Source organism: Protopterus annectens, chromosome 8.part1 (genome assembly GCF_019279795.1).
Source record: "Protopterus annectens isolate FY-2018-M chromosome 8.part1, PAN1.0, whole genome shotgun sequence".
Taxonomy (NCBI): Eukaryota; Metazoa; Chordata; order Ceratodontiformes; family Protopteridae; genus Protopterus; species Protopterus annectens.
Window position 1 is genome coordinate 237,454,612 of NC_056742.1, and position 21,975 is coordinate 237,476,586.

Consider the following 21,975-nt stretch of genomic DNA (forward strand, 5'->3'; position numbering starts at 1 on the left):
TTAATCAAAATAAATAAAAACTGCACCCTTTAAGAGGCTGGCCTTTACGGTGCCCTAGGCGGTCACCTAGTTCGCCTATGCCTAAGGCCTGGGGAGGATAAAACCGAAATAACCAAAGGCTGCTGCAGCAGTGACAATGATGAGCATTCATGACAACAATTAAACTACTTCCTCAACTTAAACGAGCAAAACTGCACACAGACTTTTATCCCTTTAACTCTATTTACTTTACTATTTTCTTCCCCTGTTCAGCAACCCTGCTGTGAATTTAGCAGATAATACTCATTATCAACTGTTCAATTCACCCCATTCTGTATACTCTACTTCTGCTACTTTTATATATTTTCTAAATTAATACCTGAACTGCAAAAATAGCAGTATAAATCTGCTCCATACTCTCATCATACTCTTTCCTTCTACAGCATAACCACATTTTTTTCAGTGGAAGAGCACATAGGTTTCTCAGTCCCTCAGAAAATATGGAGTTGTTATAGAAGGATTTTCCTGAACCTTCACTCATTCCTCCTGTCCTGTCTGCTTCAGAGAATGTGTGCCTTGCTGCCTGCAATTTTCCTGACAGTCAGCCAAAAACAAGTCTGCCTGTGCACTGTTAATCTCTATAAAAGGAAATATGCAATTTTGTTCACTTCCATTGATATTTGTACAGTTTGCATTTTTTATGTATCGGTGCTTTCCTTTTCCAAATAAGTTATTACATCTCTGTACAACTTAAATTAGAGAATGGACAAACTGTACATCAGCACCCTGACTGGAGAATGAACATTCTCCAGCAGGGTATTAATGTACATGTAATGCCCGAAGAAAAACAAGTCCACCACTTCATGGCAGCATATCAAACTGCTGTGGAGCTTAGACAGAAAAAAACTAACAGCCACCATTACTTTGCACTTGCTAAGCAGTGCTTTTGCTGTTTAGTGAGTATAAAAAATAAACAGAAAAAAGTGTATATGTATGTGTATGAGTGTTTCTGTTTGCATGTGTGAGTTAATGCGTGTATGAAAACAGCAGACTGTGTGTGTGTGTGTGTGTGTGAGAGAGAGAGAGATCGAGAGAGAGCAAGAGAGCGATCTTGTGTGCATAACTCTCAGCTGTCCAAATTTTCCCTCATATTTTCCTCATAAAATTTGTGGTTTTCTGAAGTCTTGTGGCAAACAACAGGCATTTGAGTTTTAGGCTTTAAACTGCGGTGGTGGTGCTGCGGTAGCGTTGTCACCTCACAGTTAGATGTTGCCAGTTTGATTCTCAGTTAGAGCGTCTTCTGTGTGGCGACATGCGTGAATGGGCGTTCCTTCGTTGAAGGTTGTGCGTTAGGCCCGGCAAACCAGCACGTCAAAATCTACTGCCAATCATCAGCGGACCGGAGTTCCGCTGTGGTGACCCCTAACCAGGAAAAGCCGAAAGAAACAAACAAACAAATCTTTCAAAAAATGCACAGTAATACAAGACCTTTTACTCTACAGCTTTCTAAATTTATAAGAGCAATATCTAAAATTTGTTCTTATTTTTGGGGCTTTGTCCCTCATTATCTTTGGCTTTGGCCAGATTTTTTGTGCTAAGAAGTTGATTGTTATGCTTGTGGGAGTGAATGTGAGTCTGAATCCACAGGAGACTGCATTTGCATATGTATGAGGGTGTGAAAGCAGAAAGAAACTGTGTATGAGAGAGACAGAATGGCCTCTCTGTAAAATTGTTGTGCTTTGCTTACTTACTTTTTAAGTACTATATTATTTTTTTATATATATTTTTTTTATGTAAAATGCTTCCTCCAACACCATTAGCATATACTACAGAAAATTTGAAACATTAGGACGAGGAACTATTTTACATCAAAAATGTATATAAAAATAATATAATACTTTAAAAAGAGTAAGTGAAACACAATTTAACAGAGAGCCTGTTCTCCAAGTGCAATAATGCCCTCCAGGGTGTGAGTTAATGTGTAATTAACGGCCTACCAGGGATGTAGAGGCCCCTATGCCTGCAGGATCGGGCCTCATAACACCTCTGGGCGGGCATTAATTACACATTAACACACACCCTGCTGGGCATTACTGCTTACTTAATTCTTCTGAAGATTTTCTCCCTGGGTATCTGCTGAAAGCAGGCTCTCTAAACCCAGTCACACTACCCTGGTTAACAAACAGAGGAAACAGATAAAAATGGTAACTGAACAATTAAAACACATTTAAAATCAATCAATCTAACAAGGTAGTTGACCAAGCAACAAGTGTCTTCCAGTTATGCCTTCTAAAGTCAGTCTAAGAAGCAAATGTATTAAATTTTAGAAATATGTTCTCCTTACACTCCCAAGTATTACATTTTAAAACAAAAACTGTTTCTTCATACTGCAACAGTTGTCTGAAAGCACTGCCACCTCTCTCATGCAAAACCACTTTCCCCAAAACAGTTCCTCGTAATTCAGCAGGCTGCCTAGAATGCTTAACAGAAAAAACGAGCAGGAATAGGAAAGTACAGTTGTGTACCTACCATAAATGTACAGAGTATTCACTGTTCGAGAGTATTCACTGTTGCAGTCATTACACTTGGGTTATCTGCCAGCAGGCTACCCGTAGTCGGCCCGAGTTCCAAAGTCTTGGTCCGGGGTCAGCTGCTGTCGCCTCTTCCCTGACGTCAGTGCGCCAGGGGTATAAAAGATGCAACAGACACCATTTTCTTCAGTTTTTCTTGTCCCAGATGTCAGGTGCCCCAGACAGGAAGGCTGGAAAAATACAATTATGCCAAAAAGCATGCACGTACTGATATAAACATTTCCTTCATCTACAAGCAAATACACCACATAGGTTGTATAGAGTTGAGAAGTACAGAGAAGTCCCAGCAATGAAAAGGGGGATGGTGGCTGGGTAACCTGGACTGCAACAGTGAATACACTCGAACATCTACATTTATGGTAGGTACACAACTGTACTATGTTCATCGTGTTTTACTGTTGCAGTCATTACACTTTGGTAGAATCCCAAAGCTGAGGTTGGGCGGCTGGGTCTAAATTAGATTTGGAGAGGCTACCAGGCCCTGCAGGACTGCAGAGGCAAAGCCTGCTCTGGATTTAGAGTAGAGAGGCAAGTGGTAGTGCTTGGTGAAAGTGTGCACTGTGCTCCAGGTTGCAGCTTCTAAAATGTCTTTGGTTGTACTCCTCTGAGAAAGGCTGCTGAAGTGGCTCTGCTCTGGTAGAATGTGGCCTGACCTTAGGCACTGATTTGCAAGAAGCGGATGCAGTGTCCTATCCATTTTGAAATTGTCTCCTTTGTGATAGGCTTTCCTTGTGATCCTGCAGCATAGGCTACAAACAGTTGTTCAGTTTTTCTGAAAGCTTTTGTTTTGTCCAAGTGGAATCATAGCCGTCTGTGTATATCCAAAGCGTGCAGAAGTCTCTCCCCTTTATTCTGGGGATTTGGGTAGAAAGTTGGTAAATGAATGGTTTGGTTCAGGGCCACACTGGAAACTTACTTTTGGCATGAATGTTGGGTTTGTCCTGAGAGAAACCCTGTCCCAGTGAAAAATGATGAAAGGTTCCACAGCCATTAATGTCTGCAACTCTGATACTCTTCTTGCTGAAGTTATTGCTAGGAGCAGAGCAGTTTTCCATGATAAGAATTTTATATCAGCTGTGCTGGCTGGTTCAAAAGGAGGCAGTGTGAGTTTTTCTAAAACAAAATTGAGATCCCAAGTTGGTACTGGTGCTCTCCTTGGGGGTCTTATGTTTTTTGCCCCTCTGAGGTACTGTCTTAGTAGAGGATTTGTAAAAATAGGAGGTTCCGTATTGTAATGAGCTGAAATGGCAGAGGCATGGATTTTAATTGATGAGAAAGATAGGTCTTTGTCCAGCATCTCAGTTAGGTATTGTAAAATCTGATGTATATTTGGAACAAGTGGTTCGAGCCCTTGTGCCTGGTTCCAAGCACAGAATCTCTTCCATTTTTCTGCATAATATTTCCTAGTGCTGGGCCTCCTGGCTTCTAAAATGACATCCATAACAGCTTTAGAGAGAGGTGCAGTCTGAGTGGCTACATTATCTGCCATGCTGCCAGACTTAAGGTTCTGAGTTGACTGTGCAGAATCTGATTGTTTTGTTGAGTCAGAAGATGAGGAATTTGAGGTAAAGGCCAAGCTGAGTCCTGAGACAAGCTCTTTAGGATTGGGTACCTGTGCTGATGTGGCCAGTCTGGGGCAATCAGGATCATTTTTGGCCTTTCTTGTCTGACTTTTAGGAGCACCTTGGTAAGAAGAGGCATTGGAGGGAAGGCATAGACTGTCAGGGCTTTCCAGCTGAATGACAGAGCATCCACTTTCCATGCTTGAGAGTGATACGTTCTTGTGCAGAATTTTTGTAAATGGCAATTGTGAGGGGTGGCAAAAAAGATCTAAGTCTGGGCATCCCCATTTCCTTGTTATCATGCTGAACACCTGTGGATTTAGTTTCCATTCGTGAGGGTCCATGAGATTTCTGCTTAGTTCGTCTGCCAGTGTATTTTTTGTTCCTGGGTGGAACTGTGCCTGCAGATGTACCTGGTAGGTCAGTGCTGTGTTCCACAAGGTCATGGCTTGCCTGCATAGGGGGTAGGAATGTGTGCCCCCTTGCTTGTTTATGTACCACATAACTGTGGTATTGTCCGTCTTTATTAGTAGTTGTCCTGGATGTAGTAGGTCCTTGAAAGCTGTCAGGGCATTCTGTACAGCTAGCATCTCTTTCTGATTGATGTGAAGATGCATTTGTTCCTTGGGCCAAGTGCCCTGAATACATTTTCCTGCCATATGTGCCCGCCAGGCATAATCTGATGCATCCATTGTTAATGTCTGCCTGGCTGTGGGTAAGGTGAAAGGCTGTCCCTTGTTGTGGTGACAGGCCTGGGACCACCATCGAAAATCCTGTTGTAGGCAGGGAATTAAAGTTATAATCGTCTCCAGGCTGTGACAATGTTGAGTCCAAACACTTTTTAGATATACCATTGTAGTTTCCTCATATGCAGTTTTGCATATGGAATTAGTAGAATGCAGGACGCCATGAAGCCCAGGGCCTGCAGAATTTTTCTTGCAGGGAGCTGGGTCTTTGTTGCCATCAGTTGAAAGTATTGAGTCAGTTGCCTTTGTTTGTCTGGTGTATGATAAGCCATCTGGGCAGTTGCATTTAAGCTTGCACCCAGGAATACTATCTCTTGAGAGGGCACTAGTTTTGATTTCTTTTCGTTTACTGTGTACCCTAGGCAAATTAGTAATCTTTTTACAAACGCCAGATGCTTTAGTAGAATTGTGCTTGCTTTCTGCTTGAATAAGGCAGTCATCTAAGTAGGGATATATTTGAATTCCTTTTTGTCCACAAAATGCAATTACTGGTGCCAGGCATTTTGTGAAGACCCTGGACGCAGTAGATAAGCCAAAGGGCAGTGCAGAGAATTGGTAATGCATTGAGCCTGCTATGAATCTGAGGTATCTTCTGCAGGTTTGTCTGAATGGGACATGCAGGTATGCCTCCTTGAGGTCCAAAGTAAGTAGCCAAGCCTTCTTGCCCAGCATGGGTAGAAGCTGTTGTAGTGTTAACATTTTGAATTTTGGAACATCCAGGAAAGTATTTAGGATCGACAGGTCCAGTGCTGGTCTCCAGGCTTTGTCCTTTCTGGGTACTAAGAAAAGTCTTGAGTAAAATCCTTGCCCCTGTTCTTGCTGTGGTACTCTTTGAATAGCTCCCATGTCCATGAGAGCAGCAATTTGTTTTTGCGCCTCTGCCCATTGGTTTTGTGGCAGGTCCGGCATACCTCTTGATTTTGGAAGCGTGTGAAAGTGGAACCTGTAACCCTAAGAAACAATATTCAGTATGGGCAGAGGCACAAAAACAAATTGCTGCTCTCATGGACATGGGAGCTATTCAAAGAGTACCACAGCAAGAACTGGGGCAAGGATTTTTCTCAAGACTTTTCTTAGTACCCAGAAAGGACAAAGCCTGGAGACCAGTGCTGGACCTGTCAATCCTAAATAATTTCCTGGATGTTCCAAAATGCAAAATGTTAACACTACAGCAGCTGATTATGTGCCAATTTTTTTTGGGAAAAGTGCTAGCTTTCCCCCTAGGGGTGCTGCTAAAAGGTAAGTGCTTGGCATCTGTAGAGGGAAGTCATTGGGACCGTTTCCTATAAGGTTGTGATTTGTCTTCCCCTCCTTTGGGGGTTGAAGCACCCCATTGTTTAGGTCTGTAGAAGCCTTGGGGCTGAGATCTGCCTCTTGGCCGTCTGTATCTGCCTCTTTGTGGCCTGTCTGACACCGGAAAGGACCAATTTTTTGAAGGCCAGTTTCTTCTAAACCTAGGTGGTTGAACCTGTAAGAAATCATTTACTGTCTGCATTGATTTTGCTTTATCCTCCATTTTCTTTAACACCTCTTCTGCCTTAGCACCAAACAAAGTATCATGCTGTAGTGGAGCATCCAATAATTTTACTTTAACAAGGTCAGGTAAACTTTGTTCTTTCAACCAAGCATGCCTTGGAATAACAGAGCCTGTAACTGCGGCTCTACAAGAAGCCTCTAATGAATCAAAACCACATTGTAAAGTATGCTTTCCCACTTGTTCAGCTGCATGCAATAAATCCTGCATTTCCTTACTGTCATGACTTTCTGAGATTGAAACCATTTTCTGCTTTAACAATGACATGAGGTATTGTTGATATTTAAGCATGTGAAACTGGCAATGTAAAGCCCTTACAGCTAAAGTAGCAGAAGTGTAAACTTTTTTCTCCCATCTATCCAGAGATCTGGAATCCCTATCCGAGGGAACAGGATTTTTAGCAGTGGAAGCCTTAACCCCTTTAGGACCCTGAGAAATTGTTTCTTGATCTGCAGCAGGGTTTTTGTAAAGAAACTTATGAGAGTCAGGGACCCTGTAGTACCTGTCTGGCTTGACTGGTGCAGGGGGTAAAGAATCAGGTGTCAAAATGGATTCAGAGAAAACATCATCAACAATATCAAGCACAGGGGGGATAGCCAGGGACCTGTGCTGGGGCAATAAAAGAAAGTCTCTGAGCCTTTTCTTGGATTTTGAATAATCCTGGCTCTCCCAATGGAAATACTCCCTCATGGTGTGCAGGGTTTCCCCAAAAGAATAATCCTCAGGCGGAGAGGCTGAAGGTATAGACTCTTCTGCATCAGAGTCCTCATAGGGAGGGAGAGAATATCCCTGATCAGAAGAGGAATCAGAGGAAATAGAAACCTGGTCAGAGGAACCATAGTCAGTGTCTTGCCTAGGCCTTTTGTCAGGAGGGGGATGGGAACCCCTGATTAAAGTAATTAGGTCTTCGGCCATTTTAAGCATCTGTTTCTTTGGCATGGATGACTGTTCAGGAGAATGCTGTACTTATTTCCTTGTCTTTAATGGTGTTTTTAACTTTGCCTTGGCTGCTGTACTGGGCTTAATTGTAAGCTGTGAAGGTCTGAAAACACCCTCAGAAGCCGATGCCTGCTCAGCAGCTCCAGACCCATCTGAGGGGATAGTTTCCATAGACCCAATACCTTGAGTTTCCACAGGCCTCTGTGTCTCCACGTGGCTGTCGGATACGGCCTGTGGCTCTGAGGTAGCGGGTGTCAGGGGATGCGAAAGCACCTCACTGAGAACCAGCGAACCGGTGACTGGCCTAGAAGAGGCTTCATCGTCAGTTTTGGACCTCGGATGCCTGTCCTTTTCTTTGTCTTTGCGTTTTTTATAAATTCCAGTCGTCGGTTGTTCCGACGGCATTATGTAATTAAACCTTCGGCCAAAATAATGTAAAGCAAAATCAAACCGACGTTTAATTGTGCATTTATTGAATCTAGCACAAAACCGACAACTGGTAACATATTGGTCAGGGCCTAGGCAAGGAATACATTAAGAGTGAAAGTCCTTATGAGGTATTTGCTTCCCACAAGAGATACAATTATTAACTTTTACTGACATCGATCTGGAGCAAGAAAAAGTTTCCCCAATGGGGTACTTAGCTTTATTAAAGACTTCGGTTCTGAAACTCAATTTCGAAAATCTCAGGAGTCGGCCGACTGGCACTTGCAAACTGCTTTTGCTTCAGACACCGCGCGGCAAGAAAGACTGAAGAAAATGGCGTTGGTTGCATCTTTTATACCCCTGGCACACTGACGTCAGGGAAGAGGCGACAGCAACCGACCCCGGACCAAGACTTTGAAACTCAGGCCGACTGCCGGCGGATAACCCAAAGTGTAATGACTGCAACAGTGAAACATGATGAACATCAGCAGCATTTTATTTTTATGCCCCTTACATGTTCTAAAAGCCCAAATTTCAGGTGACCTTTGGTTTCACTTATATGATTTAGGAGACAAAGACATTTAAGGGCAAGCACCACTCTTTCCATCTGACATTAACAATAACCTGCAAAAGTAAATCTTGGGCTTTTAATAATAGAGCAGAGGAAAGTCACAGTTCATGCAGAACAATGTTTAAAGAAACAACATGTCAACAAATTCCCCTAATACAATAACAGTCTCTTCAGACATGTGATCTTCTGGCACTAAGTGAGGTCGCAATAGAGGGCGTCTGAGACAATGTCTATGTATCGTGGGCTCTGTAACCAGTGCGGGCACTCTGGAATTAAAATGGGCAGACTGAGTGTCAGGTCTAGGCCTTGAGTTTTTTCTTATGAGCTGGATGTATATCTGGTGTGGCAGGGTCTGCCACTTTGGAGTGGACCAGACAGTTCAGTCTTTGGGTCTGTAAGAAGGTGTTCAATGAAAACAGCCAGGACTGCAAAGTCTTGGGCACAAAGGGTTAACAAATTAAGCAAGCTTTATAATCATGTTCTGTACATAAGCAGAAAAGGCACTGGGGTATGGTGATCTTTACAGGGAATCTGCCTACAGCATTCACATTTACCCCTCCTACCGCCGATCTAACAAAAATACAGCAAAACAGTTTATACAGGAAGGAAGGCTTTCCAACAAGGCATTTATCCAAACTGGAGAAGGTTAATGGTACAAACAACCACACAAAGATCAGACCAATGGGCAAGAGACCTGGGTTTGAGCTGGTGGTGAGGTAGTCTGAGGACTTGCGCTCATACATCCATTAACATACCCTTATCCTTAAGAGTTGAGGTCTTACGTCTGACATATGTTCCAGAGAAGGTTTAAGCTTTGGTACCCCAGCCAGATGTCAGCTGTAAAAACTGATCTGTTTGGAATACTGCAACAGTGATTTCAGTCACGACATCCTCATAGATTCTGGTAGAGATGAAGCCTCTGATGAATGCTAGGACTGAACCAAGATAAGATGAGACTAGGTTCACTGCAACTGTGAAGAAAGCAAACAGCTTCAGCAGAGACTTCCTCTGCTGTAGGATACATACATTTCTCGAAGCAGCAAGGAGCCAGTCATTCAAACAGAAAAATGTTTTAATCCTTGCACCTTGAGATGAGGTGTCACTAAGGACATGCATCTAGTGAATACCAAGGGGTAGAGGTAAGCCAAAATTGAGGTGTCTGAAACTGGTAGTTACTGGTCCCTACCAGAAGTTAAGAAATCTCTTTCTGACATTTTAGCGATCACTGTACAGAAGTCTAAACAGCACATCCAAATATCCTCTGGAAAGTCATAGGAAGATGGACTGCATCACAATTATGGGAAAGGTATTTAGGCTGCCAAGATCCAGTACTGGCCTGAGATTCTTATTTTTCTGGGCACTAAAAAGAACCTACAATAATGTTGCAATACTTTCTGGTATGGTGGGATATCTTGGATGGCTCTTTTGTTAAGGAGCTTGATCATTCTTCCTTGCCATTATCTTCTGAAAAGGTAGAACATCAGGCAGGGAGCGGGATCTGATGTGGGGGAAGGTCGAAAGGAACACATTATCCCCTTGGCAATGTCGCTCGTCTACAAATTCCTGGATGCTTTTTCTCCAAGTGGAGACATAGGAGAATCTGTACCAGACTTACTCTACAACCAGCCAAGGATTAAGAAGTACAGTAAACTGCACTTGATCTGGCTGTTTCCTTCTCGAGGTCACTAAGACTTCAGCCTCTAAGCCCATAATCTTTTTGGAGAGACTGCCATCACCTGCTCCATCTGCTCTCTTGCTGTTGTGCTAGCAAAACTTGTCAAAATCGCATTTGATGCCGACTCCTCTACACTCAGATGAACACTGTGTGGGGAGAAATTCAACAATCAAAGATAATAACAGTCTGCCCCGTTTCCTTTATGCTGTTCAAATGTTTGCCTCCTTGAGAATCAAACAGGAAAGGTCCTTGAAGAGGGCATTAATAAAAGCTGCATTAGTGTCATCAATGAACTGCTGAATTTTTAATAGCCACTTCTCGAGCACTATAGGCATGTGGACCCTGAAGCAACAAGGTCTTGATGAAGTAGACACCTGGACCTTACTTTAAAAATGTTGAGATAAGCAGCTCAACAAGGCCCCCCTCCCCCAGTGTACACAGTGCAAATCCTACTATAAAGTTATCTATGTCACTGTTAGTAACAGTTATCAGAGTGACAAATTATGGGGAGGGGGGTCCAAACAGAGTGAAACAAGGCACTGCATTTTTTAAGTATCAAGTGTCTTTTGACATCACTAGACGAAAAGTTCTTTGTCCAGTTAAAGCTGATGTTAAAGTAGCAAATGTCAGCAATGAAACTGGTTGAAAAGTGAGTTACTAGCTCAACAACTTGCTAAATGTATGGCAAAGCAGTTGCTAAACTATGAACACTTGCTTTTATTCTGTATGGTGCAACCCACCTACAGACAGAATTTCGGAAGTTCTGGTTAAGGACATTCCAGAAGATCAGACCATTTCTCTGCAACTCTTTTGAGGGCCATTATCTCACCTGTAAAATCAGGAACTGGTCAGTTCAATCACTATTAGGCACTGACAAACACTGTGCCAAGTAAAAAAATTAAAGGCATTCAATTCTTATCAAAAATAATAAAATGTTAGAACTACAGAATATGGATAAAATGATTGCATCTGCAATGATGTGCCTGCTACCAATATAAAACCTATTGCTATACAATATAAAATATGTGGAGTATTAATAAAGCAGCACAAGTACTAACAGTTTCAAAACGATCTGGGGGACAAACTATTTTTAAAATGGTAGACGGATCAGGCCAGTAAGCCTACAAGGTATTGGTTACTAGAAGGTAAAATTTGTACACATGCTGTAAAATGACTTGGTGGAACTTTCTTACCTTCCAACAGCAGGATTCAAATGACCAAAAAACTCTGAGATTTCTAATGGTTACAGTGGCAGAACATGTGAACATACTATGTGTGCATGCATTACACACAATACTTCTTGCTCGTCAATATCTAAAGCATCTAATAAGTTTCAATTAAAATGGGTGGTACTGCTAGAAAACTTTGCTCTTATTTAAGGTTGGCAGTTTTCAATTATCTAAATATGATTTAAATGCATCAATGGCAGACACACTAAAGTACATCTCTCCTGCAAAAACAGAGATCTCATAATAGGCAATGCTATCAAAACCCTTGGATAAGTAAGCTTTCACTCAGTACACTAATACAGTCAGCTTCTAAACTCATCTCCATATGTTGTCCCAGTGACAGCTTCCCATTACAACAGTTACTGCCAAACTGTAATTCAATACATTTAAGTTAAGACACAGGCTAACAGCGTTGCACCGGGAAAGCTAGTTCGGTGAGAAATAAAAAGAGAATGCGTTTTGATTACAAGTAAGATGTTCAAGTCTGAAATGTCTGAATCACAGATTAGGATACTTGCTAGATTAACAGAAACAGGTTATGAATTAAAAAAAGCTTCCTCACTACGTGGGGAAACCAATCAAACTGTTGAGTTACAACAGAGAATGACATATATATCTGAATGGTAAAAGTGATATCAGACATGTTGCTATATTATGGTAAGCCTTGCATACCACCAAATCATTATACAGTACTTGGAAGACAATGCATACTACCCTAAAGGAAAAAGGTTCCTAGTATAAAATCAAGGTTTTTGCTCATTTCAAAACAGGTCACAATTCTTGCAACTCAAGTTTTGCCAATTTTTCTAAAAAAGGTGGTTGCAAGTAATGTTTACACTGACAATTTTAAATACAATATTCAAAAACCTCAAAGATTACATTATTAGCTTCAGTGAAGTAGGAGCCTATTTAGTCACAGAAAAATACGGGCAGCAAGTCAAGATTCCTTCTATATGTATGGGCTGTGCTCTCCACAAATACACACCCACCATCCCCAGCTAATACAGGACTTCAGGATAAACTGTCTATTCTAGTCTTCAGATCCAGACTAAATGAACTTCAAAAGTCTACTCGAAAGAAGCACAAAGGTACACTAGAAAACATACTTAAAGTGCACAATCACAGTTTTACGCTTACCTTGTACACCATGGCATCTGGTGCCTCCAGTGCTGCGCTGCAGTTTCGTCCCATCCACGTCGGTTTTAAGAAGAGATGCTCAAAATAAAATCCTTCACAAACTATTACTTCTCTCTCTGTGACAACACTAAAAAGTTTACTAAACTTTTTACCCTTGATTATGTCAGTGGAAAGTGTCCAAAGCATGAATGGACACACATAGCACATCCTAGCCCAAAAGTAACGTCAGGAAAGGATTTACAAGAATTACATAGACAAACCTTTCAAATGTTTATGGAGATTTTTAAGAAACTGGTCACAATTTTAGTAAGATGGGGTACAGAATACATTGCAGCACTTAAGTTATAAAGTGCCATAAAGTAGACTTTAACTGACTGTACATTCATCTACTGACCTTTTCCACAGTCAAAGAAAAATATTTTATGCCTAAAGTGAAAAGGAATGAAGCAAACTTCAGCAGCAGAAGCAGTAAATTTCCAATCCTAGAAGCAATGTAGTTATGGGAAAAGATGTTGACTGTACTCATCCCTCTCTAACACTGATGATGAACAGGTGGGGTGGTTCGTTTAGATGCTTTATTACAAAGAAACACATCAGGATGGAAAGCAGCATCATAAAATTTAAACAAACTGATTAACAGACAGACCTTACAAACATACTTGCCTACATCTCAACAGCTTACTATAAAATGGCAGTCAGGCTCGCACATGCTCAGTATTTCTACACTTGTGCAAACCCTTAGAAACCTTCTTAAAGACACACACACACACATTGCTCTACATCCTCCCTCTTAAAAAGATTGTCTTTAGTTGAAAATAACACTGGAGTTAGACATGCATTACTGTAGACATTACAAACATAATGTTCATGTCCAAGATGCCATGTATCTATAAACATGGTCTGGAGATGCAACCGGCTCTGGTAACATAACAATCTGGACTGGGTTTAGCAACAGGGACGGTCTTCCGTGAACAACTCATATCAGGAACTTCTGGATTCATCACAGGAATGGAAATATTCTTTGGAACTTCTTCTGGAACTGGAACACTGGATAACTCACTCTGAGATGGAGTGTCTTTCTCACAGGCCATGTGTTGCGGTGTAGGCTCGGACACTGGCATCAAATGTTTCCGATTTCGCCTAAACTCTATTCCTTGGGATTCCACAATGTACAATCTCGGCTCTAAGCAACTATTCTTCATGACTCCAATCCGATCATAACCTTTGGACATTTGCATCCTTACCACTTCTTCTCATAATGGTTGAAGTGGTTTACTGGTCTTATCGTAGTAGGACTTATGGGTTAAATGCTTCTTCAACAGACTGGTTTTCACTGGCTTGTTCTTCAAACATGGAACCAGCAATTGACTACTGATTGGTAACGTGGTTCTGGTTTGACTCAACAGAAATCTCAGGAAAACACCACTCTTGTCTCGTTTTGACTTCTCTAGTAACTGTTTTGCACTTTAAACTGCATGTTCTGCCAAACCATTTGACTGCGGATACTCTAGGCTACTCGTGACATGAGTAAAGTCCCACACTTCCACAAATTTTGTGAACTGTTGGCTTGTAAACTGTGTGCCATTGTCAGAAATAACTTTGTGCGAACTACCATGAAATGCAAAATGACGCTTCATCTTAGTGATGACAGTACTGGATGCAAGATTAGGAAGTAGGTCAATCTCGAACTAATTTGAATAAGAGTCTACTAACACCAAATAATGTTGACCATTCCATTCAAAACTGTCAGTAGCTACTGTTGACCAAGGTACTCTACAAATCTGGTCTAGCTGAAGTGGTTCTTTCTGTTGATGTGGCTTAGTACTATTACACACAGAACAGGATGAAAGTACTCTCTCAATATCTTGTGACACAGATGGCCAAAATACTAGACCTCTTGCTGTTCTTTTGGTAGAGTCTGCTCCTGGGTGACCATGATGCAAGACAGTAATGTACTCTTGTTTCAAGGACTTTGGAACAATGACTTTCGGACTTTTCATAATGATACCATTGTCAGACAAAAATTTCATCTCTGTATGAAAAATAAGGTTGCACTTTTTGAGGTAAAACTAGACTGCTCTGACGGCCATCCTTGTTGAATACAGTGGCTGAGCCTCTGTAAAACTGGATCTGTAGCTGTGTGATCTCTCAGTTCAGTAAGACATGTGGAAGAAAAATTTGTCACTTCCATGATTTTAAAATCAAGGTTGTCATTCTCATGTTCTCATGCTATTTAGTGGTGTTTCTGGGTGATCTGGACAATATATCAGCAAGATAAAGTTGTTTGCTTTTCTTGTAGACAAGAGTGAAATTATACTTTTGCAATCTGGCTGGAGCTGCACGCATAGGCTTTCTCAAAATAGTGACTAGAGGTTGGTGGTCTGTTTCAATCTAGATAAGTCTACCATAAACATAATCATGGAACTTTGAGCATGCAAACACAATTGCCATAAGCTCTCGCTTGATCTGAGCATACTGCATTTCAGTTTGGGTAAGAGTTCTCGATGTACAGGCAACAGGTTGACCCTCTTGTAGGATGACTGCACTTAGACCAAATTTTGAAGCATCACATGAACAAGTGACTGGTTTGTGGACATCACAGTATCTGAAAGTTGGTAAACTGGGAATTCTCTGTTTCAGGACATCAAATGCTCTCTGATGTTGTTCCAACCAAGACCAGGATACATATTTACGTGTCAGCTCTCTGAGCAGTGCAGATATTTGACTTAAGTATGGAATGAACTTGCCTACATAGTTAACCATGCCGAGAAAATGTTGCAGGGCTTGAATGTTGTCTGGAGCTGGCATCTCAAGAATGGCTGTTTGCTTAGAAGGGTCTAGTCGTAGGCCTGAAATGGTAAATAAATGACCAACATAAGTAACTTCTTGTAGTCTGAATTTGCATGTCTGTGGATTGAGCTTTAGATTCTCTTGACATGCTCTTTCCAGAACTTTTCTGAGGTTTCTGTCATGCTCAGCTTCACCATTACCTCCTACTAGTATGTTGTCTACTATAACAGCAGGATACCCAGAAAAAATTTGCTCCAATGCACGTTGAAAGACTTCACTTGCAGAATTTATCCAAAATAGCATTCTCAAAAATCTGTGCCTTCCAAACGGAGTACTGAAAATAGTTGGCAATGAGGATTTCTTGTCAAGCAAAATTTGCCAAGATGAACTCTTGGCATCGAAGACAGAAAAAACAGTGGCATTTGGCATCAGAGCTGCAACTTCTTCGATTGCGCGCGTAGGATGATGAGGTCTTTTTAGTGCTTTGTTCAAATCTCATGGATCAATACATATTATGATGTAATCTGAGCTTTTCTTATGAGCTGCCACCATGGAAGACAGCTCAGCTACTGGACAAAGAACACCTTGTCACACCACTTTATCTAGCTTGGCTTTGACTGTCCTGCATACCTAATGAAACTTTCCGGGCTGGCCTGACAACTGGGCTGCCATGTGGGTCTAACTTCATGGAGTACACAACTGGAAACTTGCCTAGTTTGTCTTCGAAAAGAACAGCATAAGCAGAAAAAATATGTTGCGCAAAATTAGACTAGTGGTCGTTCAAGCTAATCTGATGGACTTCCTTATTAAATGAAAGCATTTTTCCATTTTCAAACTGGCTTTGAGCCCTAATAATGACTGGACATGCCTCTTGACCACACAAAATAACAATTTGTAACTTCTCCCAGCACAGTAACATGAAAGCACTACTGAGCCTTCAATCTGAATTTCTTCACCACCATAAGCAACAAGCTTCACACACTTTGCTAGATCAAGCCTTTCAGCATTACACACTCTAGCAAATGTTTCTGCTGACATAACACTGCACTTGAAACCTATGCCAACTTTGAGCTCTATGGGTTTTCCATTTATCCAAACAGTACACAATACTTAATTCTTTGCCCATAAATCTACAGCACTGTCTGTTTCATTAAGCTCTGACACACCATCGACATAAAAAGTATGTGACGTAGGCTCACAGCTTTCTAACTGATCAACTAATTTCTTGAAATGTTCCCTTTTAATAAAAGAATGTGTGCCTTCTGATTTACAAAACCTCTTGAAATTATTCCATTTATTGCATTTGTGGCACTGCTGACCAAAAGCTAAACATTTTTTTCCTTTTTGGATTCATGATTTCCAACACAATTACGACAGTTGGCAATGAAAGCAGGTTGGGTCCCATGCTTTGGGTTTGCTGACTCACTCTTATGCTTCACTGAGACTGTGCAAACTCTGGAACTTGCTGGAAAACTCTGGGGTTTTCCAGTGAGTGCTACAGGGCTACAGTTGCTGCCATGTGCTTGGGCCTGTTTCTTTTAACCAAGTGCTGCATACTATCAGAACATGAGCTCTACAAGTTACTGGAAGCATGCATCTCTCATTTGTAAGCATATTTGTGTGCTTTTCTGAGAGCTCATATATTTGACATCTCAGTGGCCTTATTCAAAGTTAAATCACTGTCACAAAGCAAAATCTCTCACAGCATCATCCTTAATATAGAAGTGTCTTTTATCAACTCATCCCTTAAATCACCAGATATGCACATTTTAGCCTTACTTCTCAAATCAGTTATATATGCTATAAAAGTTTCACCAGGCTTTTGATCTCTTGTATAAAATATGTGCCTTTCCACTGTAACGTTGTCTGGGAGTTACACATCTCTTTAAACTTACATTTGCTAAGCACTCGGGGTCTTCCCTTGACTAAAGCCAGTACAACAATATATTGGTTTCCCTCTCCTACAAAGATCGCAGGTGCATACACAAATGAACGCTCCCTTTCAATGGCTTCTAACCCAGCTAAATTAAGTAGAATAAATGCCTTTGTATGGTTATCTTTATCAGAAGATGCAGCCTGTATGTAAATGTCGCACTCTTGTTCAAGCACTCTCCAGTTCTCTCCAATATTATTGTCAAACACAAGTGCACTGGGTTTTCGAAATCCATTTGCCATGCCAACAAAGTATGCATAAACACACTAAAAATATAGCCCTTATAATTATGTATGAATAAGCTGTGCTGTGAGAGCTCGTAATAACATTCAAATGCACAATAAACTCTTTGAAATAATGTGCTTTCTGAAATATGCTCTGGAAAAGGCTGTATTTTGCAAAACAACTTTACTGCAATACTGCACAAACATGCAAACACTTCATACACTTCTGATAACTTGGATATCTTTAATACAAAAGATACGTTCTTAACGATTTTAAAATGCAGTCGTTTCCCCCTATTTTATTCATGTTATGCCATTCGGACTTTATTTCAAACATTTTCCCTAGTAATTTGAATATTTTTATCATTATCTGACATTTCGATTTACTTAAATATCATTTAGAGTGTTCTGTATGCTTTGTTTCATATTTTCCAAATAAGAAATTATGTGAGCACGTTTTTAACATCTGAAATTTGTTTCTGACCTGTTTTGCGAATTTTATGTGCAGTAGGGATGATGTACTCCTGTTTATTCCTCCAATACCAACCGGGTCCCTCTCAGACTCAAATTAGTGAAACTGAAACTCTGTCTAGCAACAAGCCATTTAGCCATGCCTCTTCTGACACCATGTCGCACGTCCCTCTCTAATGTCAATGACAAACAGGTGGGGTAGGTCGTTTAGATGCTTTATTACAAAGAAACACATCAGGATGGATAACAGCATCATAAAATATAGACAAACTGATTAACAGACAGACCTTACAAACATACATGCTTACATCTCAACAGCTTAATACAAAATGGCAGTCAGGCTCAGACGTGCTCAGTATTTAAACACTTGTGCAAGCTCTTGGTTCTATCAGAGAGCAATGTATCATGACAGGGAAGGCCACCAACTGGTAACAGAGGCACAGCAATCAATCCTAACACATTCATCTAAAGATGTGTGCTTTTTCTCAAAGAATACTTTGCATACCTTGTTCAAACACCACCTCTCAAGCCATTGAACTTTATGAGCTGTGAGGAAAATGTCAGTGAGAAAAGTGCTCATCTGCCACTGAAAATGCTTGTCCTTTGAGCAGGAAATATTCCTAAAATTAATGTCAACAAGTCACGATAAAGAAACAACAAAAAAATATGAAAGAGAATGCAGACATGTAAACAACTTTGAAGACAAGTATTTAGAGATTTACTTACTGTTAAATTCCAGTTGATCTGGGGCACCCTCATGTGGAAATTTACACAGAAGATCACCAACAGAACTCCAGTAATTGCAAATGCACTACAGCTCACAAATTCAAAGAAATACAGACCTCCACAGGGTGAACATTCTTTTACCGTCTCTATACAGATGAAGGCTATCAATGCCAAGCTCTACAAAAGAACAAACAATGAAGAATGTAGTGTCACACAGCAAGAATCACAGTGCAAATGTACAAGAATTCCCCCCAAAAAGTATACGTGCATCAACAGTAACAACGTTAAGCAAAGAAACAGCAAGATTAATTCAGACTTGTAATACAATAAAACAGTAGTTAAACTGATAAGCACTGAAATAACACAAAATAACATACACTTATAACAGACAAATCAGGATCACTAAGCAAACATTAAAAAGCACCATTTAAACTATTTTGCCTTGTTCAAGGTCCTTAAAGCATTGAATCCCAAACAGAATACTTATGGTAAAACTTTGAACATCAATGTTCTCACTTTGCTGTGGGTATTTACATGTTTAAAAGCAACAATAGGGAATGTTAATACCCAGACAATGTGTAAAAAAAAGTATGGGAATATGGTTTGTTATGCATACTCAGAAATAAATGTGTGTCCAGTAATTCACATTTTCATCTGCTACTGCTGCAATTAAAAATAACCCTTCGACTCAGTTACTCTAGTGCACAATAAATTTAAAAAAAAAGTGAAGTCAAGCACCTTTTCCTTTGAATTGCAAAGAAAAATTATTAAACTACCTCAACACTAATTGTTCCATACTTTCAAGACTGACATAACGTGGCTGAAAAACAACCATGTTTGCAACAGGAGTGTCTAATAAAGAAAAATAATACATAAAATACAAACCATAACAATTCTCTTAAATCATCATCATCCTTGACCTAAATCAAATTACACAAGATAACCAGTCTTTCTGCAACCAACAGTAAAAATCATGGGCTATCACTATAATGCTGGATCTTTGAGTAGCACTCCGTTTGCTGACGCAGACAGGACCGACACTGCAGGTGTCAGGACAATTTAACACACACAATTTTGTTAGATATAACCTCCTACCAACCCATAATGCACTCCCCTAGAAGACTACTGCAGCCCAAGCAAAACTAAAGGGACACCAAAAAGATGAATGTGGTTTTATGTTGGAAGGATCATTAGGTAACAATAAGACATCAGATGGGATGCAACTTCCATAAGAGCTACAATTCTCCAGAACTTTTACATAACACACAACATGATAATTACTATACAGCAGCTTATTAGATGGTCAGAGTTTTCTTTGGAGTTCGTTGAGCTGGAAAATACTTTGCATGGTCCTGCTTTGGAACTAGGCTTCACGGGATCAATATCCTATAATCCTAGCTCTGATATGAAAACATGGAAGTTATTCTGCCAGCTTGGCAGGCAGTTAGTACAGGTGGTGAGTTGACAATCAGTGGCAGGTTTAGATTCTAGCAAAGGGGACTTGCACAATAAAGGGAATGCTGTGATTGGGCCACAGTCAATTTCTTTAGCAAGTTTTTCCATTTTTTTATTCTTTTAATTCCTACAGTATACATTGCCCACAGCAACAATCCATTTACGTCCAGTCTCCCACTTTTTTCACATTAGGACACTGGTGGCGACAGCTAGAGCAAGAAAAGTACAGTTATGTACCTACTATAAATGTAGATGTTTGAGTGTATTCACTGTTGCAGTCATTACACTTGGGTTATCCTGCTGGCAGGCTACCCGCAGTCGGCCTGAATTCCAAAGTCCTGGTCCGGCGTTGGTTGCTGTCGCCTCTTCCCTGATGTCAGTGTGCCAGGGGTATATAAGATGCAGCCGACGCCATTTTCTTCAGTTTTTCTAGCCCCAGATGTCAGGTGACCCAAGAAGGTAGGCAATACATATTGCTTATAAAAAACATACACTAAAATAAACAATACCTTCATCTACAAGCAAATACACCACATAGGTTGTATAGGATAGAGAAGTATAGGTAAGTCCCAGCAAAGAAAAGGGGATGGTGGGTGGGTAACCTGGACTGCAATAAAGTGAATACACTCGAACATCTACATTTATGGTACGTACACAACTGTACTATGTTCATCGTGTTTCACTGTTGCAGTCATTACACTTGCGTTGAATCCCAAAGCTGAGGTTGGGCGGCTGGGTCTAAATAGGATTAGGAGTGGCTATGAGGCCCTGCAGAACTGCAGTGGCAAAGCCTGCTCTGGATTTAGAGTAAAGAGGTAAGTGATAGTGCTTGGTAAAAGTGTGCACTGAACTCCAAGTTGCAGCCTCCAAAATTTCCTTAGTTGGTACGCCTCTGAGAAAGGCTGCTGATGTGGCTGCTGCCCTGGTAGAATGTGGCCTAATATTCTTAGGCACTGATTTGCCATGCTGTGCATAGCAGAAACAAATGCAGTGTCCTATCCATTTTGAAATAGTCTGCTTTGAAATAGCCTTTCCTTGTGATCCTGCAGCATATGCCACAAAAAGTTGCTCAGTTTTTCTGAAAGCTTTTGTTTTGTCCAAGTAGAAGCGTAGCTGCCTGTGTATGTCCAAAGAGTGCAGAAGTCTCTCCCCTTTATTCTGGGGATTTGGATAAAAAGTTGGCAAATGAATGGTTTTATTAAGAGCCACACTGGTACTACCCTTTGGCATAAATGTTGGGTTTGCCTTAGAGAAACCCTGTCCGGATGAAAAATGATAAAAGGTTCCATTGCCATAAAAGCCTGCAACTCTGAGACTCTTCTTGCTGAAGTTATTGCTAGGAGCAGAGCAGTTTTCCATTATAAGAATTTTATCTCAGCTGTATTGGCTGGCTCAAAAGGAGGCAGTGTGAGCTTTTCCAAGACAAAGCTGAGGTCCCAAGTAGGTATCGGTGCTCTCCTTGGGGTCTTATGTTTTTTGCCCCTCTGAGGTACTATCTTAGCAGTGGATGTGAGAAAATAGGAGGTTCCATATTGTAATGAGCTGAAATGGCAGAGGCATGGATCTTAATTGATGAGAAGGATAGGCCTTTGTCCAGCATTCTCAGTAAGATATTGTAAAATCTGAGGAATATTTGGAACAAGCGGTTCAAGTCCTTGTGCCTGGTTCCAAACAAAGAATCTCTTCCATTTTTCTGCATAAGATTTCCTGGAGCTGGGCCGCCTGGCTTCCAAAATGACATCCATAACTGCTTTAGAGACAGGTGTGTTCTGAGTGGTTATATTATTCGCCATGCAGCCAGATTTAAGGTTCTGAGTTTGCTGTGCAGGATCTGATTGTTTTGTTGGGTCAGAAGATGAGGAATTTGAGGTGAAGTCCAGGCTGGGCCTTCAGACAAGCTCTTCAGGATTGGGTACCAGTGCTGGCGTGGCCAGTCTGGGGCAATCAGAATCATTTTTGGCTTCTCTTGTCTGACTTTTAGGAGTAC

General features: G+C 40.9%; 1 protein-coding gene across 2 annotated transcripts in view; it reads right to left on the reverse strand.

The window, feature by feature from the left end:
• CMTM4 (CKLF like MARVEL transmembrane domain containing 4) overlaps positions 1 to 21,975 on the reverse strand; it is an 822,822-nt gene that overhangs the window by 559,064 nt on the left and 241,783 nt on the right. For both annotated transcript variants that reach the window (XM_044081831.1, XM_044081830.1), the window contains one exon: positions 18,534 to 18,710. In XM_044081831.1, coding sequence (XP_043937766.1) covers positions 18,534 to 18,710 — 177 coding nt within the window. The remainder of the gene's footprint in view (positions 1 to 18,533; positions 18,711 to 21,975) is intronic.